Raw genomic sequence first — 27615 nt, forward strand, 5'->3', positions numbered from 1 at the left:
AACAGGGTGGGAGACCCCTGAACTAAGGTCATGAGGTATTTATACTGTAAGTTATATTCTGCAAGAAGCAATGGCTATATATCATTAATTAAAAAGTCCAAAAATGTATGTACCAATCACATATTCCCCCTTTAATAATATATATATATATATATATAAAACAAAGAATGACACAAATAACACAAATATCATGTATTATCAGTATTAATTGCACATTCATTTCACAAACTCACCCTCAATCTACACTTCTGCTCCTATGACAAACATTTCTACATGGAAACAGCCCTTCATGTCTATAATACATCTTTAGCAGTAAAGGATATAAACTAATTGAGAGAAAAACGGAACAACATAAGCTTGTTTACTGATCCAGCCACCTTCAATGTATACAAACAGCAGCATCCTCCTCCCTGGCCTAGATCCTGAATCTTGGTGCAACAATGGCCACAGCGTTACTTTCTTTTCTTCACGTTGGGCCGAACCTTGCATAGTTCTTGTTGACCTGAGAGAGTCGGATTATTTGGCCTTGAAGTCCTGCCACGTATTCTGGAGACAGAATCTTAGTGGGCTTGTTGTAAAGGAGATATCTGTTCAGGTGGCTTTCCTCCTGCCATGCTGCCTCGATGGAGTTGGCGGCATCAGCCTCCAGCTGCTCGCGGCAGTACTTTGCCAGCTTGTGCACGTCCCCCACATAGCCAGCGATGGTGGCGCCTCCCGTAGTCTCCTTCCCCCGCGGGAATGTAGGCCCGCGAGGCAGGACGGCGTTCGTAAGGGTAGTGCTCGTGGGTCTGCTCATAGTAACCCGGGTGAACAGCGGCCACCAGCCTGCTCAATGTTTCTGCCCCCCACCGGCCGTGGAACTTCGTGTCCACATCCAAGCAGAAGATGTAGTCCGCCTCCTTGCCTATCTGGTTCTCGATGGTGGTCCGGATCATCTCCATCCTCCGGGAGGAGATCTCCTACCAGCGGTTGCAGCCAGGGACTGGGACTTTCTACTGGGAGTGAGGACCACCGCTGGCACGTCTTCCCTCGGTCAGTGAAGATGTAGTAGTGCACTTAGAAATCCACCATGAAATGCTTCTCGGCAGTCTCCAGAAAGTCACGCAGGAAGCGCACATACCTAAAATACAACGAGAACCAAGTGGGTTTCAGTTGCCCGTCTCATATGGCAAGAGGATAACTCAATGTTCTGTAATTCTGACATAATATATCATCTAAATCAAGATATTTTCCAACTTTGAGGTAGGCCTGCTGAGACTGAGACTCACTAGCTTGGGGAAAAGGGTGTAGTGGAGACTAAGGTACTCAAAGGTTGGCAGTCAAAAGCGTGGAACTTTCAGCGAGGAACATTTAACAACAAAATGTGTGGGTTGTTCTTCTCAGGTAACCAGAGCAAGTGCGAACTAAGTTTGAACCTATTTTTACCGGTCACTCTTGTACATGTCCATGTGACATGTGTTTTTATGTACCCAGGAGGTAGTGAAAGGTCAAGAGAATTGATGGTCTAGCAGGGTCCATGCTCTATGTATAGGCTACTGTGAGTGTGAGTGAGTGAGCGACACGGGGAACAGGGAGGAGGGAGGGAGAGACGAGAGACAGCAACCAATCAAGCCGACTGGTGCTATAGTAGACACATTTTTTTAGTTATTTTTTATTTCACCTTTATTTAACCAGGTAGGCCAGTTGAAAACAAGTTCTCATTTACAACTGTGACCTGGCCAAGATAAAGCAAAGCAGTGCGACAAAAACAACAACACAGAGTTACACATGGGATAAACAAACGTACAGTCAATAACACAATAGAAAAATCTGTATACAGTGTGTGCAAATGAAGTAAGGAGGTTAGGCAATAAATAGGCCAATAGTGGCGAAGTAATTACACTTTAGCAATTTACACTGGAGTGATATGTGCAGATAAGGATGTGCAAGTAGAAATACTGGTGTGCAAAAGAGCAGAAAAACAAAAACCAATATGGGGATGAGGTAGGTAAATGGTTGGATGGACTATTTACAGATGGGATGTGTACAGTTGCAGCGATCGGTAAGCTGCTCTGACAGCTGACGCTTAAAGTTAGTGAAGGAGATATAAGTATCTTCAGTGAACTTCAGTGATTTTTGCAATTCGTTCCAGTCATTGGCAGCAGAGAACTGGAAGGAAAGGCGGCTAAAGGAGGTGTTGGCTTTGGGGATGACCAGTGAAATATACCTGCTGGAGCGCGTGCTATGGGTGGGTATTGCTATGGTGACCAGTGAGCTGAGATAAGGCGGAGCACACCTAGCAAAGACTTATGGGTGACCTGGACCCAGTGGGTTTGGCGACAAATATGTAGCGAGGACCAGCCAAAGAGAGCATACAGGTTGTAGTGGTGGGTAGTATATGGGGCTTTGGTGACAAAATGGATGGCACTGTGATAGACTGCATCCAATTTGCTGAGGAGAGTGTTGGAGGTTAATTTGTAAATGACATTGCCGAAGTCAAGGATCGGTAGATAGTCAGGTTTACGAGGGTATGTTTGGCAGCATGAGTGAAGGAGGCTTTGTTGCAAAATAGGAAGCCGATTTTAGATTTAACTTGGGATTGGAGATGCTTAATGTGAGTCTGGAAGGAGAGTTTACACTCTAGCCAGACACCTAGGTATTTATATATTCTAAGTCAGAACCGTCCAGAGTAGTGATGCTGGTCGGGGAGGCGGGTGCGGGCAGTGATCGGTTGAAGAGCATGCATTTGTTTTACTAGCATTTAAGAGCAGTTGGAGGCCACGGGAGGAGTGTTGTATGGCGTTGAAGCACGTTTGGAGGTTTGTTAACACAGTGTCCAAAGAAGCGCCAGATGTATACAGAATGCTGTTAGCTGCGTAGAAGTGGATCAAAGAATCACACACAGCAAGAGCGACATCATTGATATATACAGAGAAAAGAGTCGGCCCAAGAATTGAACCCTGTGGCACCCCCATAGAGACTGCCAGAGGTCCGGACAACAGGCCCTCCGATTTGACACACTGAACTCTATCTGAGAAGTAATTAGTGAACCAGGTGAGGCAGTCATTAGAGAAACCAAGGCGGTTGAGTCTGCCGATAAGAATACGGTGATTGACAGAGTCGAAAGCCTTGGCCAGGTCGATGAAGACGGCTGCACAGTGCTGTCTTTTATCGATGGCGGATATGATATCGTTTAGGACCTTGAGCGTGGCTGAGGTGCACCCGTGACCAGCTCGGAAACCAGATTGCATAGCGGAGAAGGTACGGTGGGATTCGAAATGGTCAGAGATCAGTTTGTTCACTTGGCTTTCAAAGACTTTAGAAAGGCAGGGCAGGATAGATATAGGTCTGTAACAGTTTGGGTCTAGAGTGTCTCCCCCTTTGAAGAGGGGGATGACCGCGGCCGCTTTCCAATCTTTAGGAATCGCAGACGATACGAAAGAGAGGTTGAACAGACTAGTAATAGGGGTTGCAACAATGGCGGCAGATAATTTTAGGAAGAGAGGTTCCAGATTGTCTAGCCCAGCTGATTTGTAGGGATCCAGCTTCTGCAGCTCTTTCAGAACATCAGCTGTCTGGATTTGGGTGAAGGAGAAGTGGGGGGGGGCTTGGGCCAGTTGCTGCGGGGGGTGAAGAGCTGTTGGCCGGGGTTGGGGTAGCCAGGTGGAAAGCATGGCCAGTCGTAGAGAAATGCTTATTGAAATTCTTGATTATCGTGGATTTAACAGTGGTGACAGTGTTTCCTAGTCTCAGTGCAGTGGACAGCTTTACAGTGTCCCACAACTTTTTGGAATTAGTGCGGCAGGAGGCACATTTCTGTTTGAAAAAGCTAGCCTTTGCTTTCCTAACTGACTGTGTTATTGGTTCCTGACTTCCCTGAAAAGTTGCATATCGCGGGGACTATTCAATGCTAGTGCAGTACGCCATGTGATGGCATTTTCCTGTATTACCAAATGAGGAGAGTTACAAACCACACACCAGTCAGAGTTATACTTAAACTTCATCTTAAATTATATGAGCTTTACAATAGCCCTTTGACTCTCAGATCAATTCAGTTTCTATAATGAATTCTGAGAGTCCCTACAGAAGAATACAAAGATCTTTTATAGCCAAGATACACCCCTCTCAACTTACATGACGAACCACAGATCTTAGGAACAGTTCACAAAGGTTAAGATTTGTATGAAAGATATCTATAAAACATAGCAGACAGTTACTGCTGTCTCAACAGTTCTCATTGTAAAGACCAGTGTCTGGCCCCCTCCTACTCCAAACTGGAACCCGTCTCACCCTGGTACGGTATAGCACAAAAACACTACCTTTACTATCTGGAATGCTCTTTAGGCTTTATTACCAAAAGACATCGTAAATCTCCTCTGTCAGTGCTATCTCATAGAGGCCCATCCTCAGTGGAACACACACACACAATAGTCGACAGATTCTATTCTGTCGAATAAAACAACCATTCTAATGCAATACAAAGATTATAATATAATCTTTCAAGCACTATAACATAATCTTGCAATTTTCCACGACAGCCACAGGGTGTTTTTGTGCTGGTCAAGGGCAGTCAAGTCTGGAGTGAACCAATATATGTTCTTAGTTCTACATTTTTTGAATTGGGCATGCTTATTTAAGATGGTGAGGAAAGCACTTTTAAAGAACAACCAGGCATCCTCTACTGACAGGATGAGGTCAATATCCTTCCAGGATACATGGGCCAGGTCGATTAGAAAGGCCTGCTTGCAGAAGTGTTTTAGGGAGCTTTTGACAGTGATGAGGGGTGGTCGTTTGACCGCGGACCCATAACAGACGCAGGCAATGAGGCAGTGATCGCGGAGATCTTGGTTGAAAACAGCAGAGGTGTATTTAGAGGGCAAGTTGGTCAGGATGATATCTATGAGGGTGCCCATGTTTACGGATTTGGGATTGTACATGGTAGGTTCTTTGATAATTTGTGTGAGATTGAGGGCATCTAGTTTAGATTGTAAGCATATCCCAATTTAGTTCACCTCTATCGTCTGAGTACAAACTCGGACGATAGATGGGGGGCAATCAATTCACATATGGTGTCCAGGACACAGCTGGGAGCTGAGGGGGGTCTAAAACAAGCGGCAACAGTGAGGGACTTATTTCTGGAGAGATAGATCTTAAAAAGTAGAAGCTCGAACTGTTTGTGCATGGACCTGGACCTGGATAGTATGACAGAACTCTGCAGGCTATCTCTACAGTAGATTGCAATTCCGCCCCCTTAAGCAGTTCTGTCTTGACGGAAAATGTTGTAATTGGGGATGGAAATGTCAGAATTTTTGGTGGCGTTCCTAAGCCAGGATTCAGACATAGCTAGGATATCAGGGTTGGCGGGGTGTGCTAAAGCAGTGAATAAAGCAAACTTAGGGAGGAGGCTTCTGATGTTAACATGCATGAACCCAAGGCTTTTACGGTTGCAGAAGTCAGCAAATGAGAGCGCCTGGGGACACACAGGGCCTGGGTTAACCTCTACATCACCAGAGGAACAGAAGAGGAGTAGGATGAGGGTACGGCTAAAGGCTATAAGAACTGGTCGTCTAGTGCTTTGGGAACAGAGAATAAAAGTAGCAGATTTCTGGGTGTGGTAGGATAGATTCAGGGCATAGTGTACAGACAAGGGTATGGTAGGGTACAGTTGGGGTAAACCTAGGCATTGAGTGACGATGAGAGAGGTTGCATCTCTGGAGGCACTAGTTAAGCTAGGTGCGGTCTCCGCATGTGTGGGGGGTGGGACAAGGGGGCTATCTGAGGCATGTTGAGCAGGACTAGGGGCTCCGCAGTAAAATAAAACAATGAGAGCTGCCCTAAACAACAGTATACAAGGCATGTTGACATTAGAGAGAGGCATAAAGAAATCACAGGTGTTGATTAGGAGAGGTAAGACAATAACTGGTGAGACAACAACGGGTAAACAGCTAAGACAACAACAACGGGTAAATGACAATAAATGGGCAGAGAGGGTCAGTTACCTACACACAGGGCCTAAGTTCGAGGCTGGGGCTGACAGACAAACAAAATGAAGTACCGTGTTAATGAACAGTCCAGCAGGCATCAGCTGTGTAGCCGAGTGATCATAGGGTCCAATGAGCAGCAATAGATGAAACAGGGAGCCGTTCGGTAGTCGATTACTATGCTAGGTGAGCGGGAGACAGTGTTCAGGAAGCTAGCGGGCCGGGGCTAGCAGATGGATCTTCACCACATCCACAACACAGAGGCCGGTTGAGATCCAGGCCAAATTGGCAGGAGAGGTATTGTAGTTGGTGTACTTCGTTTGCTAGCCGAGAGATGGGCCTAGCTCGAAGCTAACTGGTGCATGCTTCTGGACAAGGGCATTAGCCACAATAGCCACTCCGTAGCAGCTAGCTAGCTGCGAAGATCCGGTGTAATGGTCCAGATCTTGCGGGCAGGAATCCGGTGATGTAGTGGAAAAAATAAGCAGTCTGACATGCTCAGGGCTGATATCGCGCTGTATAGACTGTCAGGTATTATCCGGGCTATCTGGGCTAAAGCGGCTGGTGTACGTGCTAAAGGTAAAGACCGCTAGCAGTGGCTAACAATGACTAAATAGCTAGTAGCTAATTAGCTGGGTAGCTTTTGATGGCTAGCTTCTGATGGAGGTTCCGGCTATAAGGCCTACAAAATAGCAGATCCGTACCACATTGGGTGAGGATGGTTGCAGGAAGTTATATTTAATTCGAAAATGGGAAAAAAATATTGAAATATAATGAAATGTACACAAAAAACCCCGGAAAAGACTGAATATTTACATGGGACAAAATCAAATACGTCTTACTGCTGCGCCATCTTGGGGAAGAAAAAAAATATAGCTGCCATAGCTAGGTTATTTATCATCCAATATGATTACGTAGTACCTTTCCTGACTGTGTCAAGATACCACTCAGATTTTTTTTAACATGACTTAGAAAATATGGCCGCAGGAAGATGTTTTTCAATTTATCAGGGGGTGTTGCAGCACCCTCAGCACCCCTACTGCCCGTGGCTTTGCCTAAGCAACATTAACATATAAAAACAGTTCTGTAGCAATGTGGTTTGTGCAATAGGCTATAGGCCCAATACATTATCATCAAATCAAATGTATTTATATAGCCCTTCTTACATTAGCTGATATGTCAAAGTGCTGTACAGAAACCCAGCCTAAAACCCCAAACAGCAAGCAATGCAGGTGTAGAAGCACCTGCATATCATCACTGCATATTGGCTATGCTTGAATTGCCATGCCAATGTTGTTTTTCTCAGACCATTTTGAAATTATATTTCAAAATTGTAGGTACATGATCACACTGGTAATAGATAATTTGTTGTATTTACTCTCATCTGACTCACCGTCCCTCTGCTCTCCCTGTCTCCGCTGACTAAAAGGGGGCATTCTTCCAGCTGATGGCGAAACTCAAGTTGCACTGCATTATTTCTGCCTCATGCACCAATTCATGTTGTTACTCATGGTAGCCTAGTGGTTAAGTAGTTGAAAGGTTGCTTGCTCGAATCCCTGAGCAGACTGGGTGGAAAATATGTTGATGTGCCCTTGAGTCTCTCTCTAGTCATGGCTTTACAGTTTTCGAAATTTCACAGTATCAACTTTGCTGTGTGCTTGAGGCTTCTTTATATGGCCTAAGGCTCGAGGAAACCATGCCGACACGATGATCTGAGGTATCTGATTGGCCAGCGGTTGACCTATACGTGCACTTGATTTGCTCTATGAGCCTGCCGGATATGCAGAGTTCTACCTTCAGACACATGAAATGGTTCAAAATGGGAACACAACGAGAAAAAAATAGGATTGCAAGGCTTTATCATTGTTGTTTTTTTACAGAAATGTTAGAATGTTATTCTACATTTGAGGCTCAGTGCTACCAGACATCCTGGTAGGGACGGCTGACGTGTGTGAGACTACTTACTTGCCAACAGCAAAAACGGTTGTGGCAATGCTGAGGTGCATAGGCTTGTAAATGCTGTCACAACCAAGGGATTAAAGGTGCCTTCTCAGACAATTGGTGCCAACCAAGGGGTAACAGCTACCACATTGGTGCGCCTGAAAAAACAAAAGATATGTTAAAAGCTTGTGAACGCTCAGAGATATTCAATGCATCATAAGCAACTCTTTCATAGTGACTACATTTCCTGTACTTCCAAATGCACCTTCTCCTACTGATACTATGTCTACTACTAACAATAATACATTCATAATAACTTACCCCTTTAACACACTGGGCTGCTTATACAGGAGTCTGAAAAGACCATGCAAAAAATGACATTGTAAAATAGCGCACTGCTTTCAAAATGGCTGCAGTTGGTGAGTTTTGCAAAGAGGTGGTATCGGGTGAGATGATTATATTAGAGTAGACCAAAGAAGAGTCTCACCCCTGTGGGGACAGCATGTCCCGTGTCCTACAACTACAGTTTTCCTGCCTGAAATTGACAGGGTCCTGCTGACACAACCTTCAGAGGGGGTTCAAGTTAATACTGAATGATAGCATCAGGAGAGGTTGTGGAGGGTTAGGGGTTCACAAAAAAAATATACAAAAATAAGTTGTTTGTTTATTATGTCAGTAACACAAGTTGTCTTACCCCCAAACTTCTAGAATTCTGACGTCCTTATTTTCATCTTACTGTTGAAGATGAAAAGGAACATTTTAGGTGAATTAACTAGTATGTCAAATCAAACAGAAAAGAAGTGCAAAATGTAATTATTTACATATTTACAATGGTAATGTAATCAGAAAATGTTATGTCAAATTAGATCTTAATCCCTGGTCCTGACTCTCATTGTCATGAGCCCACGGGGCTTTTTTAGAAGGCTACATTTCAGCAATAACCTATAAAATAAATGATGGCATCGTGTCTTTCTGATGGGATTATATACTGGATGGGATTTCTATCAAGATTGGAGTATATCATTGACAAAGTTACAAACAAATGAACACTAAACAAGTTCCGATTTTACCCAAATGATGAGTAACAATATGTTAAAACCAGGACTCTAAATAGGAGACAGAGGATTGATTAACACCATGTACATCAGCTATGATATCGACAATGCCCAAAAACGTATATGTAAAAAAAAGTGGTATGCAGAGAAGCGTACATTTTGGTTAAATGCCATTATCAGCTCTGTGCAAACACAAGTGTTGACACACATACAGAAGAACAATGGTGCGTAATCAGAGTACATACACAACAAGTGGACGTAATTCAACAATGTGAGCAGAGCTAATAATAGAAGTATATTATAATTAAATATCATGAATATCAAAAGTGGACATCACAATATTCATAGATTGACATAATGAATGATATCATAATCGTGGAAACCATCAGTATGACAACACTCATACTGTACATTGTATTCTGATGTTGTTCTAAGATTATGATTAAGTTTCTCCAAAGATCAGATATCACTAGTTTGACTTAATAAAATACGGAAAAAGCAACATACACCAAAAGTGTGATTCCAAGAACTGGCAGAGTGATGGAAGGACGGATATTTGTACAAAAACGCATTGTTCCTCACAAAGTTTGTAATTCTATTCAATCAAACTTTGAGTGTTTGAAGTAATGCAGGACTGTATCACAAAGTCGGTATAATCTGTGCCTTTTACTGTTTCACCAGCAAGGATGTAGGCCTACCCAGTGCCAGTGGACCATGTAAATATGGGTGTGACCGATGCTCATGTGTAAGGTAAGAAAAGCACCATATATCTATAGAACAACAAACACACTATTGAACAGGTTAAGCATGTTGTTTTTATGTTGGAGGGCATTGAATGGCAGGAATAGCATCAACTGTTCCACTTTTTTTTGTTAAAGTGGCACTCCAGTCTCCTTTTCACCAGATCTGTCACCTGATTTACTTTAAAAAAAAACATATTTTGTTCTCTATTGCTTCTATATTGTTCCTCAAGCAAGGTTTGAGGCCGATGATGTCGCTGGAGGAAGTCTTTAAACAACTTTGACTTAAAGGAATGAACCGGAGGGTAATACCACCTATATTTTAACATACAGTGCCTTCAGACTTTTTCCACATTTTGTTGTGTTACTATCTGAATTCAAAATGCCTAAAAACAAAGTGAAAATATGTTTTTAGGCATTTTTGCAAATGTATTGAAAATGAAATACAGATATATCTAATTTACATAAGTATTCACACCCCTGAGTCAAACCTTTGTAGAAGCACCTTTGGCAGCGATTACAGCTGTGAGTCTTTCTGGGTACGTCTCTAAGAGATTTCCGCAACTGGATTGTCACACTTTTGCCCATGATTTTTTTGGTACTTGCCCCAAAATAACACTTTGTATTTTTGCAGGATTACTTTAGTGCCTTGTTGCAAACAGGATGCATGTTTTGGAATATTTGTATTCTGTACAGGGTTCCTTCTTTTGACTCTGTCCATTAGACTAGTTTTGTGGAGTAACTACAATGTTGTTTTCTCTTATCATAGCCATTAAACTCTGTTTTGAAGTCACCATTGACCTCATGGTGAAATCCCTGAGCGGTTAACTTCCACTCCGGCAAGTGAGTCGGACACCTGTATCTTTGTAATGGCTGGGTGTATTGATACACCATCCAAAGTGTAATTAATAACTTCATCATGCTCAATGGGCTATTCACTGTCTGTTTTTTATTACATTTTTACCCATCTACCAATAGGTGCCCTTCTTTGCGAGGCATTGTAAAACCTCCCTGGTCTTTGTGGTTGAATCTGTTGTTGAAATTCACTGCTCGAATGAGGGACCTTACAGATAATTGTATGTGTGTGGTACAGAGATGAGGTAGTCTTTCAAAAATCATGTTAAACACTATTATTAAACACAGAGTGAGTCCATGCAACTTATGTGACTTGTTAAGCACATTTTTACTCCTGAACTTATTTAGGCTTGCCATTACAAAGGGGTTGAATACTTATTGACTCAAGACATTTCAGCTTTTCATTGTTAATTATACTGAACAAAAATATAAACGCAGCTTGCAAGATTTTTAAGATTTTGCGGAGTTATAGTTCATGTATGGAAATCAGTCATTTTTTATTTATTTATTAGAAACTAATGTAGGAATATCACATGACTGGGAATACAGATATGCATCTTGTTGGTCACAGATACCTTATAAAAAAAGTAGGGGCGTGGATCAGAAAGCCAGTCAGTATCTGGTGTGACCATCATTTCCCTCTGGCAGCGTGACACATCTTCTTTGCATAGAGTTGAGCAGGCTGTTGATTGTGGCCCTTGGAATGTTGTCCCACTCCTCATCAATGGCTGTGTGAAATTGCTGGATATTGTCGGGAACTGGAACATCCTGTCATAAACGTTGATCCAGAGCATCCCAAACATGCTCAATGGGTGACATGTCTGTTTAGTATGCAGGAAATGGAAGAACTGGGACATTTTCAGCTTCCAGGAATTGTGTACAGATCCATTTAACATGGGGCAGTGCATTATCATGCTGAAACATGAGGTGATGGTGGCGGAAGAATAGCATGACAATGGGCCTCCGGATTTTGTCACAGTATTTCTGTGCATTCAAATTGCCATCGATAAAATGCAATTGTGTTCGTTGTTCGTAGCTTATGCCTGCCTGCCCATACCATAACCCGACCGCCACCATGTTCACAACGTTGACATCAGCAAACCACTCGTCCACACGACGCCATAGACCGGGGGCCTGTTGCACAAAAGTAGAATTAAGACATCCGGGATAAATGACTCAGCTGAGCTCAATGAAGCCAAAACATGTGCGTCCAGGCTTAATTGGTTGCACAAAGACCAAGCCAGGATGAGCAGACACGGATTCATTAAGCCAGGTGAAACCAATCCTGGATAGGTGCGCGCTCACGGCTCACTCAAATAGACCCCGCCACAGATCACAGATTAACTGATTTACCATGGCAACTAGAGCCGCGTACTTTTCCCCGTCGGAAGCACAAATCCTCATGGAGGCATACGAGGAGGTAAAAGATATAATTAAGAAGAAAGGCAACACCGCCACAGTGATAAAGCAAAGAGAAAAAGCGTGGCAAAGTATTGCAGACCGCCTGAATGCGTAAGTAGTGCACAATTACACACTCACCGCTCCGCTGAAACATCACAATTACAATTCAAATATTTAATTCACATCTCCAAAAATGCAGTTGTACTGTAATTATGAAACGGTTAAATTTTTAATTGAAATGCACTGCAGATATGAGTGAAATTGTGTAAAGTAACTCCATCACACTGTATAAAGCTATGATACATTTTTTGATATTTTTACTGAAAACAAGACAAAAATACCAAGTAATTTTTTGCAGTGTGACTCCATTAAATGTGTGTGTGTGTGTGTGTGTGTGTGTAGATTAAACATGAACGGGCCAAAACGGACATGGCAGCAGGTCAAAATCAAATACAAGAACATTCTGCAGAATGGTATGGTCCCTGACTAATATTTAACAAAGCACAAGCATATATTGTACCCAGAAGGTGCCTGCTCACACATTGTCTGTACTGTTTTAGCAGTGAAAAAGAATACCCACAGACAAGGCACGGGTGGTGGGTCACCAAAGGCTGACCTTACCCCAGCAGAGGACATGGCCTTGGAGCTAAATAAAGGCAGGCCCGTCTTAGAGGGGATCCCTGGGGGGAAAGAGACGAGCATAGGTTCCTCCCAAGATGCCACCCGCTTCATTCAAGGTATGTCCTTCCATCTCTACATGGGATACAACCACATTCATATTGAATCAATTTGGACTGTCTGACTTTGGTTTACCTATTGCCTTGCAGTGTCTGGCAGCACTGTGTTCCTGTTAGAGCCACCAGCACAAGCACCAGACGATGCTGATCCAGTGAGTACTCCATCAAAGGCATACTGTAGGCCTGGCATGTCTTGTCTACTAGCTTCAATATGAATCCGATTAAATGTGATAGGGTGAAGGCCCCAGTGCAGCAGCAACAGCACATGATGGAGACGATGATGAGGAGGAGACCATCTCTCTGGATTCCAGAAGGCATGAGGTATCATGTTAAGACTGTGAAAGTACTATTTACTCTACAATGGTGAGGAGTCCTCATCAAAATCAAAAAATCTAATTTCTTTTACAGGACCCAGATGCTATACAGTGGGAAAACCAGCCTGGCAACATAGTGCGTATTAATAAAAGGACACCACATCCTGCCAAATTCCAGCTGCGCTAATTGTATTGTGTTCACAGAGCTCACAAGCTATCAGAAAGTTGTATGGCAACCACCTCCGGCGCCAAATAGAACTGGCAGACATAGACATTCAGTACAAGAAGAAAAAGATGGAAAATCTTGCACTGGAGTCCGAAATAAAAAAGAGGACAATTAGGAAACTGGACCTTGAAATAAAAAAACTTGAGAGGGAGGTGTGAGATGCCTTCAATGTACACTGTATGCTAACTGTAACACAAATGTATTAATCATTATTTTTCTTTCCTCCCCCAGCTCCAAGAAGATGACACAGCTCAAAATAAAAATTAGGTATATTCTCGTAAAGTCAAGTGAGCCATGACATATGAGCTCTTATTGTGAGCACACAGGACGGTGGCATCTTTCTAAGGTTTTTTTTATTTTCCCAGCAATCAGTACAACCAAGTCATCGTTATAAGGCATCGCCCTCTTTTGCCCACCCCCCCAGCACCAGGTGTGGCCACTAGCCTATATGAAGGCCCAAAATTGTGTGTTCCTTTCTGCTCTGACAATGGCATGCCCATTCGTGCGAGATGTGGTGGATGAAGAAGCACTTGTGCTGAGGAGAGCCTTCAGGCGAGAAAGGGTCTTCAGGGACCGGTTGGACCCACTGGCCTTCCCTGATGACCATCTATATGAAAGATACAGGTTTTCTGCAGATGGCATCAGGTATCTATGCAGACTACTGGGTCCCAGGATTAAGCACCGCACTGCACGGAGCCATGCACTGAGTGTGGAGCAAATGGTTTGTGTGGCCTTGCGCTTTTTTGCTAGTGGAGCCTTCCTGTACTCAGTGGGGGATGCAGAACAGCTGAACAAGGCCACAATTTGCTGCACAATAAGGAGTGTGTGTCTGGCTATCAAAGCATTAGCAGATGTCTTCATCTCCTTCCCTGGCCACAGAAGACTCTGTGACATCAAAGAGGAGTTCTATAGGATTGCAGGTAAGAGGATCTACAAATTACAGGACAACTGTTAACACATAGTAGGATACTCATTACTTTGTGTGACAGGTTTCCCCAATGTCATTGGTGCAGTGGACTGCACACACATAAGGATAAAAGCCCCCTCAGGTGCCCATGAGGCCGATTTTGTGAATAGGAAATCCTTTCACAGCATTAATGTTCAGGTGAACATAACTTTTTGATATTGTCCATTGACGAACACTCTGCATTGCCAGTGATGTGCATTGATTGGTGTAATATTCCTCATCTTATGATTTCAGATGGTCTGCAATGCTGACTGTGTGATCAGCAATGTTGTGGCAAAATGGCCTGGCTCAGTCCATGACTCCAGAATCTTTCGGGCCTCTGAAATCTATCAGTGCCTATCACAAGGTAAGCCACACAACCCCTATTTATAACCATCATGGCTGTGTCAAGAATATCACTGTGTTTATGAGGTAGTAATGATGAGATTTTGTGTTGACAGGTGAATTCTCTGGTGTGTTGCTGGGAGACAGGGGGTATGGCTGCCAGCCTTTTCTCCTGACACCTTTCACAGACCCCCAGGAAGCACAGCAGGCCTACAACCATGCCCATGCCAGGACCAGGGCCAGAGTTGAAATGACCTTTGGCCTCCTGAAGGCACGCTTTCACTGCCTTCACAAATTAAGGGTCAGCCCTGTTAGGGCATGTGATATTACTGTGGCTTGTGCTGTCCTCCACAATGTGGCCTGCCTGAGGAAGGAGAGGGCCCCCAGAGTGCCACCAGCCATGGACTGGGACAATCCGGCAATCTTCCCTGATGACGACAGTGGTCGGCTGCTGAGGGACCAATATGTGTTGAATTATTTTAGTTAGTATGTGTGCTTTCAATTTTGGTTAAATATGTCCTGCGGTGGCAGAGGAATTTGGGTTTTTTTGGGTTCGTTTTTTGACGAATTTGGCCTCTTATGATGTTTGTGCGGTATACTGTGTGTAATACAAGGCTGCAGGGAGGCTACTGCATCCATTCATTTGTCTGTTCAGTTGATGTGTATGGATTTGTCCTGCATTTATTTTAGTGTGCAGACATGCAGGGTGTGTTATATACAGACCTTTGAATGTGTATGTATCATTTTGTATAATATGCTTGGATTCTGTGCTTTCCGTCTTGTAGAGTCACTGTGACTTCAGTTTCGAAAGGAGCTGATGGTTTACCTGCTTTGTTTTGTCCTTATTCAATAAAGGAACATAATGTTACACATTGTGTTTTTATATTCATATGGAATGTGTATTTGTTTATATGACAGAGTACTAGGGCCACACTGAAGAAAAAGGATAAAGTCATAAATTTATGAGGCTGGTTCTTTCTGCAGAAAAGCTACATATTGTTTTTACAGTTTTGATACTTATGACAATGTGATACTTAATATTCTGGCACATCAGCATGTCTTTGTTTATGAAACCATACTGAAATACAATTTCACGAAATGCCCCACATCTGTCATTTTAACAACTGTCCTCCTTTAAAACAACTGGTTACAATATTATGACTTGTGTTTTTTTCCCCTCTGTGGCCCTAATATTCTATCATTTTATATATAGCCTTATAGTCTATGGGAAACTGTAAATTATCTAATGATAGCAACATCATCTAAAAATCATTTTTTATCCAAAATCATTGAAATTAATGATCACAAACGTTTAAATAATAACAGTGGGTCTAGTTATATGTGATAACAATGTATAGTGAGCAGTGAAATAACTATTGGTTTCCATTTGTGGTGACTGCTGACTGACATTAGGGATGAGATTAAATAGATCCTGGAATTTAGCCTGGTCTGGAGCAGGCTAGCTCCACAGAATAAATCTCCATGGTAATTTATACCATAACATATCCTCCTGCCCCCTATCCATCTTTAGTGCAACCGGATTACGGATCAATTGAGCCAGGATCACCAAGATATCCTGGCTTAATCCCTTATCCTAGTTTTGTGCAACAGGCCCCTGGTCTGCGTTTGTACTGTCGTGGTAATTTCCTGTATTACTCAATAAAGAGAGAGAGAGAGCCAACCACACACAAGTCAGAGTTATATTATAAATTCCATCTTTAATAATATATGAGCCTCACCAAAGCCCTTTTTTGACTCTCAGATCAATTCAGTGTCTATAAATGAATTATCTGAGAGTCCTTGAAAAACAATTCTTAGTTTCATTTATAGCCAAGATACACCCCTCTCAACTTACAAAGAATCCTTTACCCGAAAGAGGAGTATCCCATAGCTAGACAGCATCAGCTATAAATCATCGTTCAGTTTGGTCTCCCAAGACAAGGTTTCAATCTCATTCTTGGTACCAAAACATTACCTCATCCAATGGCATATATCAATTGTCATTTGAGATACTCCCATCTCAAATACACCCCCTCCTGGATAAGCTCAGAAAAGACAGTGAGCCTCTTAGGTCATATACCAGATCAAGATAAGGGCAACCTCAGAGGTGACATACAATGGTTCCAAACACTGCCTTACTCCTTCCCCCCATGAGAAAAGTAGGGAGTGACTGGCGTACAGACATTGTATGAGATAACTGATTCTCCATTAATAACGCCATCCCTTCACATGGTTTAGGAATAGTTAGACACATTCATAATAAGAAAACAATGTTCCATTCTTTCCTCCTCCCCTTCTGATATTCTACATAGCACCACATGGTTTAACAGATACATTGACATATGAAGACAAGCCTGACCTCTCCCCTCTCTGGGCCCCAATTGACTAAGCTCTAGCTCAGAAAGGGAAAATGCACTGCCAACCCTATAGTCCAAAGGGCACCATTCTAATGCCAAGTATCTCACAAGCATAAGATGAAAATAACATCTTATCTATGTTACCTAGCTAAATCTGATTCTGCCACGACAGTACTTACTGCAAAAATCTCCAACAGGCATTGGAGGCAGCTTATGGTAGAGAACTGAACATTCAATTATCTGGCAACAGCTCTGGTGGACATTCCTGCATGCCAATGGCATGATCCCTCAAAACTTGAGACATCTGTGGCATTGTGCTGTGACAAAACATTTTAGTGACCATTTAATGTCCCCAGCACAAGGTGCACATGTATAATGATCGTGCTGTTTAATCAGCTACACATTTAAGGTGGATGGATTATCTTGGCAAAGGAGAAACGCTCACTTACAGGGATGTAAACAAATGTGTGCACCAAATTTCAGAGAAATAAGCTTTTGTGCATATGGAAGATTTCTGGGATCTTTTATTTCAGCTCATGAAACCAACACTTGTTGCATTTATATTTTTGTTCATTGTACATTACCTATAATACAATGAGCTCAAGGAGAAACACCTAACACGAATGTAAAAATCACTTTAGTCTGACAAAGATCCAATGAGTTTATTTCTGACAAGTTTTCAAACGTAGTCTCATGTTGCTCATCCGAGTAAATCCTTTCCCACACTTAAAAAAAGTGTTTGACGGATAACAAATGTAGCATCATGTACATATATCATACACATGCTGTAGTATTAGTTAATTTACAAATGATTGAGTCATCACAGACAATTACTGAGTGATCATTTATTACAATCAGACCTGGGTTCAAATAAGTATTTGGATATCTGGTATTTAAAATACAATGAAAAATGTATTTGAGAATTTTCAAATACAAAGCCCAAAACACATACTTCTATTTGAATGGCTATTTGTAAAAACCAAGTAGTATGAGTATTTTCAAACACTTATTTTAAATACTATTTTCAAAAACCTGGTTTAAATGCATGGGAGTGTATTTGAGTATTTTAAAATACATTAAAATACTTGGACAATGTAGGTGAAAGTTGAGATATTTGAAATAGTATTTGAACCCAGGTCTGATTACAATGGAAACAAAGTGTACCTAATTGCACTTCATCCCAGCATGAACCAGAAGGGAATCAGGTGCCTGACTGAAGTACTGAAAATAACAATTCCTCAGACAAGGACATGTGAACAGGTGACTACGCAGGAGAAAAGGGAGGACTCTGTTCCAACATACATCAGCTTGCCCCAAAACACATGAATGATTATTAAAGGACATCTTGATAGTTGCGGTCACAACTTTTTTTCATTACTTCAGGTACAGAACGGCCTACACGAACTACGTGTCATGCTTACATCATGTTAACCCTACTGTGCTCACAGAGTACAGTACGGTTGGCAGTGCACTAAGTAAAACCTCAGTGTCATTGTGAAGTCTGTGCCCAAAGTTCCTTAACAACCGATCACCTTACCAAGGGGAAAATAACAGAATGGCTACTGAGTCAATATATGGTGAAAACTTTGTCAGGACGATGTATATTACCTATAATACAATTTCATTTCCCCCTTACTTTTGGCTTTGAGCTCAAGGAGAAATAATCATTACACTAGTTAAAAATTCCTTTTTAAGAGAGCCAATGACATTATTTTTTATGATTTTTCAAATGTATTCTCATGTTGCTCAACTGACTAAATCCTTTCCCACACGTGTGGCAGTAATGGGGCTTCTCCTCGGTATGAATAAACATGTGTCTTTTAAGGCCACCAGTTTCCGCAAAGCCCTTTGAACACAGGGAGCAGGTGAACGGGCGCTCGTTTGAGTGCCATCGCTTATGCGACGTGAGAGCGCATGACGTGCTGAAAGCCTTTCCACACGGTTTACAGCGGTAAGGTCGTTCCCCTGTGTGAAAACGCATGTGCACTAAGAGTTCCCCGGAAACAAAGAAAGCCTTCCCGCATACGCTACACAGGTATGGTCTCTCTCCTTTGTGCATCCGGAGGTGTCTAACTAATGTGTGCTTTTGATTGAACTTCTTCCCACAGACTGAGCAGGAGTAAGGCCGCTCTCCGGTGTGGGTGCGTATGTGTATTTTGAGGACTGCTGCACTAGTGTAACTCTTGCCACAGTGTTGGCAAATAGGCCTGTGCATCGGTTCTACGTCGTGACTTTTCTTGTGCAGTTGTAGATATCTCTCCGATTTGAATCTCTTCTCACACTGGTTGCAACGGAACGGCTGCACACTAGTGTGAACACTTTGGTGTCGTTTCAGGTCAGTTGTGCATCTGAAACCCTTCCCACACTGTTTGCAGGTGTTCTTATTGATTCTCTTGGCTGAGGAGGTCTTGGCTGAGGAGGTCTTGGCTGAGGAGCTCTTGGCTGAGGAGCTCTTGGCTGAGGAGCTCTTGGCTGAGGAGCTCTTGGCTGTTTGACTGGATGGCAGTGAGTTCTCAGCTCCTCCAGAGTCCAGGCTCCTGCTGTCCTCCTCTGTTAGATGTTCCTTCCTGATGTGCTGGTGAAGATCCACCATTTCCCTGTGGGAGAATGGGCACTGGGGGCAGGAGAAGACCTGGGAGGACATGTCACTAGCTGGTTCTGTAGGCAGAAAGCAGACAGAACAATTCAGACGCTTTTACATTACCTTCTATGACCCAGATCCTGGAGTGCTTGGTACCATGATCCGCGTTACAAAACATAATGCGAAGGGCAAACAAAGCCTGACCCAAATTAATCCTGGACCTACCCGAGTGGCGGGTCCAAGATCTAGGACCAGAACAGCATGTATTGTGATGCAGCAAATGCGAATCACATTTCTGCCAGTTGTAAATAAGCTAGCAAGCTGCCGTCATCCTGAATGTGCCTGATTCAGGGACAGCTATATTGTTGATTCAGCCAGACATTTTTTAAGTACATTAGCTTATTATTTAGCAAGTTTCAGCATCTCCCAGTTAACATCGCTCGCCAACCAACATCCCATTGAAATGAATGGTTCCGCTAGCAGTCGCAGCCATTGTTGGAAACAGCCTTCAGTGCAGTGCTCTCAAAAGCACGAAAACATCCTTCTCCAAAACAATATACACAGCCCCACTATATTTGACGGTTTTATAAGTAGGAACTGATATCAACCTCTGTAATTCATTATCATAAGTATAACATTTGACAGTGGTGTGAACCAATTCCTGATTTTTCACCTGAAGGTCAAGGAGCGTAATTTTTTGTTGTTGCAAATAATATCTCTAGGTAATGTAACAAGTCAGGCTTTTACAAATCATTTAAAAATACATGGTGGAAATGGACTATCATTCTGAATCTCCTTACCATCCGAGTCCTCTGGTTCACTCAGAGGGGAGGTCCACTTTGCGTCATCCTCATCCTTCAATCCTCTCTCAGTGTCTTCATTTCTCTCACTTCCATCATCCTCCAAGGTCTTTTCAAAATGCAACTCTCCTCCTTCCTCTTGGTCTTCCTCACTGTCGATCTTCCACCCCTCTGTGCTCCCTTTCATGCTTTCATGTCCATCAAGACTTGACTTTAGGCCATGAATTTGAGGAATTGACAACGTGGACAAGATGTTGTCTGCGACCTGGTTGGAGAATTCATCTGAAGGGAGAGAGAATTTTCATCTCAGGAAAGGAAACGGTAAAATGCAACTCCACTAATGTACAGAAGAGCACATGGCTAACATGGTTGATTTCCTCTTATTAAGACTCACTTTTGCTCAAGTGACCCAGATGTCTATGATGCTGCAGCAGTGTCTTCAGGTGCTCGGGGTCAGAGACAGAATGCCAGAACTCCTCCAGGTCAGAGGGGGCAAGGCTGAGACAAGATGCTGTCTGAGAGGATAAAAGGAACATTAAAAAGGTTTCTGCAGCTCTCTCTCACAGAACATTCATATTAGGTGGGTGTTTTTTTTGTTCTTGCCATCCATAAGCCGTAAAACAAAGGCTTTTACATGTTTCCACTACATGAGAGTGCCTCGATTACTTCTGGAAGTCTGTTTTCACAAAAGCTTTAACAGCATTGTTTACTATCCAGCATCAACTTATTTTTGTTCTATAATATTTCATTCCATAATCATAGAGCACCTCATGGATTGTATATTTTAGCCATTTAGCAGACGCTCTTATCCAGAGTGACATACAGTTAGAGTGTGGTGGGGGGGGGGTGTAGTGGGATGCCAGGACAGAGAAGAGCTTTGACTGGGCTGAGCGGGAGCTGCCCTCCCATAGGGGTGCGAGGGACAAGAGACCAGAGGTGGCAGAACAGAGTGCTTGGGTTGGGGTGTAGGGTTTGAGCATAGCCTGAAGGTAAGAAGGTGCAGTTCCCTTTGCCGCTTCGTAGGCAAGCACCATGGTCTTCAATCAAAGAAGCACTCCTCTCCTGTGTCTCTACATTAATCATTTAGGATTCAACTTTAGTTGACAAAAAGGACAGTCATGAACAAGAAACTCTGTTCCCAAAGACTGGATCTTATACAGTGCCATTACTAAAACAGTGACACCCCTAAGCGTGTGATACTGAAGAAATAACATGACAAGCCTGACCATCTCTAAAGATTTCATGCTATTAAGATAGAGCCTGTACCTCTGTGAGGTCTGGTACAGGCAGCAACTCCTCCAGTCGGGAGAGAAACTCCCACACCAGTATCTGCAGTGCTGTGTCATACCGAGGGCCGTAACGTATTGGGAACACCACCTGAGAGAGGAAAATAAAACAAGCGTTGTTGAAACCAACACCTTGCTGGATTTTTCATTTTGTATGGCCTTTCATCAGTTACAGTAAAACAAGCAACATTTCACTACTGAGTTTTACATTGCTGGAACATGCTGTCCTATTGACTCTGAAAGCGACAACTATGATTCATTAGGATATTTCCCACCTGGAAGAAGTGCTCCTTCTCAGACGGGTCTTCGAGCAGGGTTTTGACCAGCTCCACGAAGTTAGACTCTGAAGCCTCCAACTCATTTCTACTCTGTGACTGGGCATGTAAAATGAATGATACAATCAGCTTCAAAAGAAAGACAATATAAGCTCCCTCTATTCAATAGCATCCAGACTACTTCAGACACTGAAAGTTACATACATCCTCGTGCACAGCATGTACTGAAGAAGTTTTGATTCTGTCCAAATGAAGTTGGATGGTCTGGGGGTCCGGTGGGTTTTCATTACGAAACAACTCTAAAACCATCTGAAAGTAGATTTTATGACAATAATAGTCATTGGACTAAGATCCTTTCTGAACATCCATGCCTCCACTCCTTCTCCACCCTCCCACCTCTCACCCTTGCTCTCAGTCCCAGGATGAGTTGGGTCCTCTGCCTGGAGCTCAGCAGCTCTGGAACCATCTCTGTCACCAAAGTCACAAACTCCTCCAGCTTCCCATAGTGCATCACATTACGCTCTTGAGCCACTTGCCACATGAAAGCTGACATCAGTCGTAGAGGTGGAACCAGGAGACGGAAAGATGATAAAGGGAACAGTGGACCTACAGTAAAATAAAAAAGGAGCCAGTATGGAAACATAAGGATTGGGTCTGTAGCCAACTACACAATACCTGTAGCCAACTACACACCACTAATATGGGCTTACCTGCCTGGTCTGAAAACAAGGGAGTCTGATCCAGGTTGTCATTAGGACTCTCAACTCTGTCTGCTGAGATCTATGGAAACCAACAAAACAAGAGGCAGTAATTGCACATCTTTAAAATATTAACAGTAAGGCTAGCCTGTTGCAAACAATAAAACAGTACGTTCTCATTTTATGACTAAATTAATCATTATCACTGTCATATGTTCTGATTAAAACTGGATTACCATAAACAGTTGACTCATTGTTATAATTTTTCAAAAATAAAATGTTACATTAATCTCCGCAATCTCGTATGTGCGTCCTCTGCTGCTGGTGTTGATATTGCACTCACTTGAACTGCGAACCCAGTGCCAAAAATAGTGGTTTCTCCAGTCGAACTATTAGACAATCTTATTTGATAATACCGATAATTACCGGTCTATAAGTCTATGGTATTACACACATAACTAGTCATGCTAGCAGTAGCTGGCTGTGAATAACACAGGTCTGGCAACTAGGTAAGTTACAGTAACCACACATTTTCTGTATCTTCGCTAACTAGCTACCTCGGGAAAGTTTGGGTTGGTTTGCCGATGTTTTATAAAAATGGTGAGCCAACTCAGGCTTCCAGGCCTCGGTACACCCTCTGGCATATCCTTAGACTTTTTCAGTGCTCTCACATGACGGTCCCTCGCAAGTCTCCATTTCTTCCTGCAAGTATCTGGATCAGAGTTTAAATATGTAGCAATTTCGCGCCAACTGTGTTCGAGAGCCTCTTTGTCGAAATGTAAACGCATTGAGGTATCATACAAGTGTGTATGCTCTTTGACAGCTTTTACGAGACGTTCTTCAAACGATTCAGCCATTTCCCCAAAATTCACAAGCTGGTTAGCTATCTAGCTAGCTAGATAAGAAGCAACATAACTGAACATTCACGGTCGTCGTTTACATATGACGTTTTAGGCCAAAAACGTTCTCTTCCGGTATCAACATCTTCTTCTTCTTCTGAGTTTAACAGCGGTTGGCATGCAATATGTTCCATTAACGGCCAGAACTGGACTATAATATTAATTAATTATACTTTACTACAAAATTGAATATATATATATATATATATATATACAGTCCCAGTCCAAAGTTTGAACACACCTACTCATTCAAGGGTTTTTCGTAATTTTGACTATTTTCTACATTGTAGAATAATAGTGAAGACATCACAACTATGAAATAACACATATGGAATCATGTCGTAACCAAAAAAGTGTTAAACAAATATATCAAAATATATTTTATATTTCTGATTCTTCAAAGTAGCCGCCCTTTGCCTTGATGACAGCTTTGCACACTCTTGGCATTCGCTCAACCAGCTTCACCTGAAATGCTTTTTCAACAGTCTTGAAGGAGTTCCCATATATGCTAAGCACTTGTTGGCTGCTTTTCCTTCACTCTGTGGTCCAACTCATCCCAAACCATCTCAATTGGGTTGAGGTCGGGTGATTGTGGAGGCCAGGTCATCTGATGCAACATTTTATCACTCTCCTTCTTGTTCTAATGGCCTTTACACAGCCTGGAGGTGTGTTTGGGTCATTGTCCTGTTGAAAAACAAATGATAGCCCCACTAAGCGCAAACCAGATGGGATGGCGTATCGCTGCAGAATGTTGGGGCAGCCATGCTGGTTAAGTACGCCTTGAATTGTAAATAAATCACAGACTGTGTCACCAGCAGAGCACCACCGCACCTCCTCCTCCATGCTTCACGATGGGAACCACACATGCGGAGATCATCCGTTCACCTACTCTGCGTCTCACAAAGACATGGCGGTTGGAAGCAAAAATCTCAAATTTGCACTCATCAGACCAAAAGACAGATTTCCACCAGTCTAATGTCCATTGCTCGTGTTTCTTGGCCGAAGCAAGTCTCTTCTTATTATTGGTGTCCTTTAGTAGTGGTTTCTTTGCAGCAAATTGACCATGAAGACCTGATTCACGCAGTCTCCTCTGAACAGTTGGGTGTTGAGATGTGTCTGTTGCTCGAACTCTGTGAAGCATTTATTTGGGCTGCAATCTGAGGTGCAGTGAACTCTAACGAACCTATCCTCTGCAGCAGGGGTAACTCTGGGTCTTCCTTTCCTGTGGCGGTCTCATGAGAGCCAGTTTCATCATAGCGCTTGATGGTTTTTGCGACTGCACTTGAAGAAACTTTCAAAGTTCTTGACATTTTACAGATTGACTGACCTTCATGTCTTAAAGTAATGATGGACTGTCATTTCTCTTTGCTTATTTGAGCTGTTCTTGCCATAATATGGACTTGGTCTTTTACCAAATAGGTCTATCTTATGTATACCAGCACTACCTTGTCAAAACAACTGACTGGCTCAAACGCATTAAGACAGAAAGAAGTTCCACAAATGAACTTTTAACAAGGCACACCTGTTAATTGAAATGCATTCCAAGTGACTACCTCATGAAGCTGGTTGAGAGAATGCCAAGAGTGTGCAAAGCTGTCATCAAGGCAAAGGGTGGTTACTTTGAAGAATCTCAAATAACATATTTTCATTTGTTTAACACCTTTTTGGTTACTACATGATTCCATATCTGATACTTCATTGTTTTTATGTCTTTACTATTATTATACAATGTAGAACATTTAAAAAAATAAAGAAAAACTCTCGAATGAGCAGGTGTGTCCAAACTTTTGACTGGTACTGTATATATATACAGTGGGGAGAACAAGTATTTGATACACTGACGATTTTGCAGGTTTTCCTACTTACAAAGCATGTAGAGGTCTGTACTTTTTATCATAGGTACACTTCAACTGTGAGAGAAGGAATCTAAAACAAAAATCCAGAAAATCACATTGTATGATTTTTAAGTAATTAATTTGCATTTTATTGCATGACATAAGTATTTGATACATCAGAAAAGCAGAACTTAATATTTGGTACAGAAACCTTAGTTTGCAATTACAGAGATCATACGTTTCCTGTAGTTCTTGACCAGGTTTGCACACACTGCAGCAGGGATTTTGGCCCACTCCTCCATACAGACCTTCTCCAGATCCTTCAGGTTTCGGGGCTGTCGCTGGGCAATACGGACTTTCGGCTCCCTCCAAAGATTTTCTATTGGGTTCAGGTCTGGAGACTGGCTAGGCCACTCCAGGACCTTGAGATGCTTCTTACTGAGCCACTCCTTAGTTGCCCTGGCTGTGTGTTTCGGGTCGTTGTCATGCTGGAAGACCCAGCCACGACCCATCTTCAATGCTCTTACTGAGGGAAGGAGGTTGTTGGTCAAGATCTCGCGATACATGGCCCCATCCATCCTCCCCTCAATACGGTGCAGTTGTCCTGTCCCCTTTGCAGAAAAGCATCCCCAAAGAATGATGTTTCCACCTCCATGCTTCACGGTTGGGATGGTGTTCTTGGGGTTGTACTCATCCTTCTATTCCTCCAAACACGGCGAGTGGAGTTTAGAGCAAAAAGCTCTATTTTTGTCTCATCAGACCACATGACCTTCTCCCATTCCTCCTCTGGATCATCCAGATGGTCATTGGCAAACTTCAGACGGGCCTGGACATGCGCTGGCTTGAGCAGGGGGACCTTGCGTGCGCTGCAGGATTTTAATTCATGACGGCGTAGTGTGTTACTAATGGTTTTCTTTGAGACTGTGGTCCCAGCTCTCTTCAGGTCATTGACCAGGTCCTGCCGTGTAGTTCTGGGCTGATCCCTCACATTCCTCATGATCATTGATGCCCCACGAGGTGAGATCTTGCATGGAGCCCCAGACCGAGGGTGATTGACCGTCATCTTGAACTTCTTCCATTTTCTAATAATTGTGCCAACAGTTGTTGCCTTCTCACCAAGCTGCTTGCCTATTGTCCTGTAGCCCATCCCAGCCTTGTACAGGTCTACAATTTATCCCTGATGTCCTTACACAGCTCTCTGGTCTTGGCCATTGTGGAGAGGTTGGAGTCTGTTTGATTGAGTGTGTGGACAGGTGTCTTTTATACAGGTAACGAGTTCAAACAGGTGCAGTTAATACAGGTAATGAGTGGAGAACAGGAGGGCTTCTTAAAGAAAAACTAACAGGTCTGTGAGAGCCGGAATTCTTACTGGTTGGTAAGTGATCAAATACTTATGTCATGCAATAAAATGCAAATTAATTACTTAAAAATCATACAATGTGATTTTCTGGATTTTTGTTTTAGATTCCGTCTCTCACAGTTGAAGTGTACCTATGATAAAAATGACAGACCTCTACATGCTTTGTAAGTAGGAAAATCTGCAAAATCGGCAGTGTATCAAATACTTGTTCTCCCCACTGTATATATATATATATAAACACACATACTACCGTTCAAAAGTTTGGGGTCACTTAGAAATATCCTTGTTTTTGAAAGAAAAGCCATTTTTTTGTCCATTAAAAGAACATAAAATGGATCAGAAATACAGTGCTGACATTGTTAACATTGTAAATGACTATTGTAGCTGGAAACGGCAGATTTTTTATGGAATATCTACATAGGCAACAGAGGCCCATTATCAGCAACCATCACTCCTGTGTTCCAATGGCACGTTGTGTTAGCTAATCCAAGTTTATAATTTTAAAAGGCTAATTGATCATTAGAAAACCCTTTTGCAATTATGTTAGCACAGCTGAAAACTGTTGTTCGGATTAAAGAAGCAATAAAACGTGTCTTCTTTAGACTAGTTGAGTATCTGGAGTATCAGCATTTGTGGATTCGATTACAGGCTCAAAATGGCCAGAAACAAATAACTTTTTTCTGAAAATTGTCAGTCTATTCTTGTTCTGAGAAATGAAGGCTACTCCATGCAAGAAATTGCCAAGAAACTGAAGATCTTAAACAACGCTGTGTACTACTCCCTTCACAGAACAGCGCAAACTGTCTCTAACCAGAATAGAAAGAGAGGGAGGCCCCTATTTCACATGTGTATGCACACCTTTAGGAAGAGCGTGTGAGTATCCCTGGAAGTTGACACAAGCATATTGATACAACTATCTAGATTGTTCATATGTCTAACAATGAAAGTTAAAATAAAGACTCCTTCATACAAATATCTGCCTTCACATACACATGTGTCCAGGA

The 27615-nt window shown here is 42.5% G+C and overlaps 2 protein-coding genes and 1 pseudogene across 6 annotated transcripts; 1 reads left to right on the forward strand and 2 right to left on the reverse strand.

Moving 5' to 3' along the window:
* Positions 1-177: 177 nt before the first annotated feature.
* LOC139565720 (globoside alpha-1,3-N-acetylgalactosaminyltransferase 1-like) lies at positions 178-8659 on the reverse strand (annotated as a pseudogene).
* Positions 8660-11683: 3024 nt separating this feature from the next.
* LOC139566003 (putative nuclease HARBI1) lies at positions 11684-15411 on the forward strand. 2 transcript variants are annotated; one of them, XM_071386809.1, is made up of 11 exons: positions 11684-12063; positions 12355-12425; positions 12513-12689; positions 12780-12841; positions 12924-13010; positions 13098-13139; positions 13208-13381; positions 13461-13496; positions 13595-14149; positions 14431-14542; positions 14637-15411. In XM_071386809.1, the coding sequence occupies exons 1-8, from the start codon at positions 11906-11908 to the stop codon at positions 13494-13496; spliced, it is 807 nt and encodes a 268-aa protein (XP_071242910.1). In that variant the 5' UTR covers positions 11684-11905; the 3' UTR covers positions 13595-14149; positions 14431-14542; positions 14637-15411. The 2 variants fall into 2 exon arrangements, with proteins under 2 accessions (XP_071242910.1, XP_071242909.1); XM_071386808.1 differs by lacking the exons at positions 11684-12063; positions 12355-12425; positions 12513-12689; ... (3 more) ...; positions 13208-13381; positions 13461-13496 and adding an exon at positions 14219-14334 and having other exon boundaries at positions 13512-14149.
* A 1972-nt stretch (positions 15412-17383) lies between these two features.
* LOC139565995 (zinc finger protein 260-like) lies at positions 17384-23481 on the reverse strand. Of its 4 annotated transcripts, none has more exons than XM_071386777.1 (9): positions 23075-23481; positions 22530-22599; positions 22223-22425; positions 22024-22128; positions 21820-21918; positions 21525-21635; positions 20653-20773; positions 20259-20540; positions 17384-19535 (listed from the first exon to the last, which is right to left on the reverse strand). In XM_071386777.1, the coding sequence occupies exons 1-9, from the start codon at positions 23372-23374 to the stop codon at positions 18586-18588; spliced, it is 2241 nt and encodes a 746-aa protein (XP_071242878.1). In that variant the 5' UTR covers positions 23375-23481; the 3' UTR covers positions 17384-18585. The 4 variants fall into 4 exon arrangements, with proteins under 4 accessions (XP_071242878.1, XP_071242881.1, XP_071242880.1 ...); XM_071386780.1 differs by lacking the exon at positions 23075-23481 and adding an exon at positions 22802-23067 and having other exon boundaries at positions 22534-22599; XM_071386779.1 differs by lacking the exon at positions 23075-23481 and adding an exon at positions 22802-23067.
* Between the last annotated feature and the right edge of the window lie 4134 nt (positions 23482-27615).

The sequence above is a fragment of the Salvelinus alpinus genome, chromosome 37, assembly GCF_045679555.1.
Source record: "Salvelinus alpinus chromosome 37, SLU_Salpinus.1, whole genome shotgun sequence".
In the NCBI taxonomy this organism is placed as follows: Eukaryota; Metazoa; Chordata; class Actinopteri; order Salmoniformes; family Salmonidae; genus Salvelinus; species Salvelinus alpinus.

Bases quoted from the DNA above. Each gene is read 5' to 3' on its own strand.
- LOC139566003 (XM_071386808.1), top strand. From the start codon at position 13,678: ATGAAGGCCCAAAATTGTGTGTTCCTTTCTGCTCTGACAATGGCATGC. The intron at 14,150-14,218 runs GTAAGAGGATCT...TTTGTGTGACAG, and splicing joins GGAGTTCTATAGGATTGCAG to GTTTCCCCAATGTCATTGGT. The intron at 14,335-14,430 runs GTGAACATAACT...TTATGATTTCAG, and splicing joins TTCACAGCATTAATGTTCAG to ATGGTCTGCAATGCTGACTG.
- LOC139565995 (XM_071386777.1), bottom strand. From the start codon at position 23,374: ATGGCTGAATCGTTTGAAGAACGTCTCGTAAAAGCTGTCAAAGAGCAT. The intron at 21,636-21,819 runs GTGGGAAATATC...TTCCTCTCTCAG, and splicing joins AGAAGGAGCACTTCTTCCAG to GTGGTGTTCCCAATACGTTA. The intron at 20,774-21,524 runs GTACAGGCTCTA...TTATCCTCTCAG, and splicing joins CTGTACCAGACCTCACAGAG to ACAGCATCTTGTCTCAGCCT.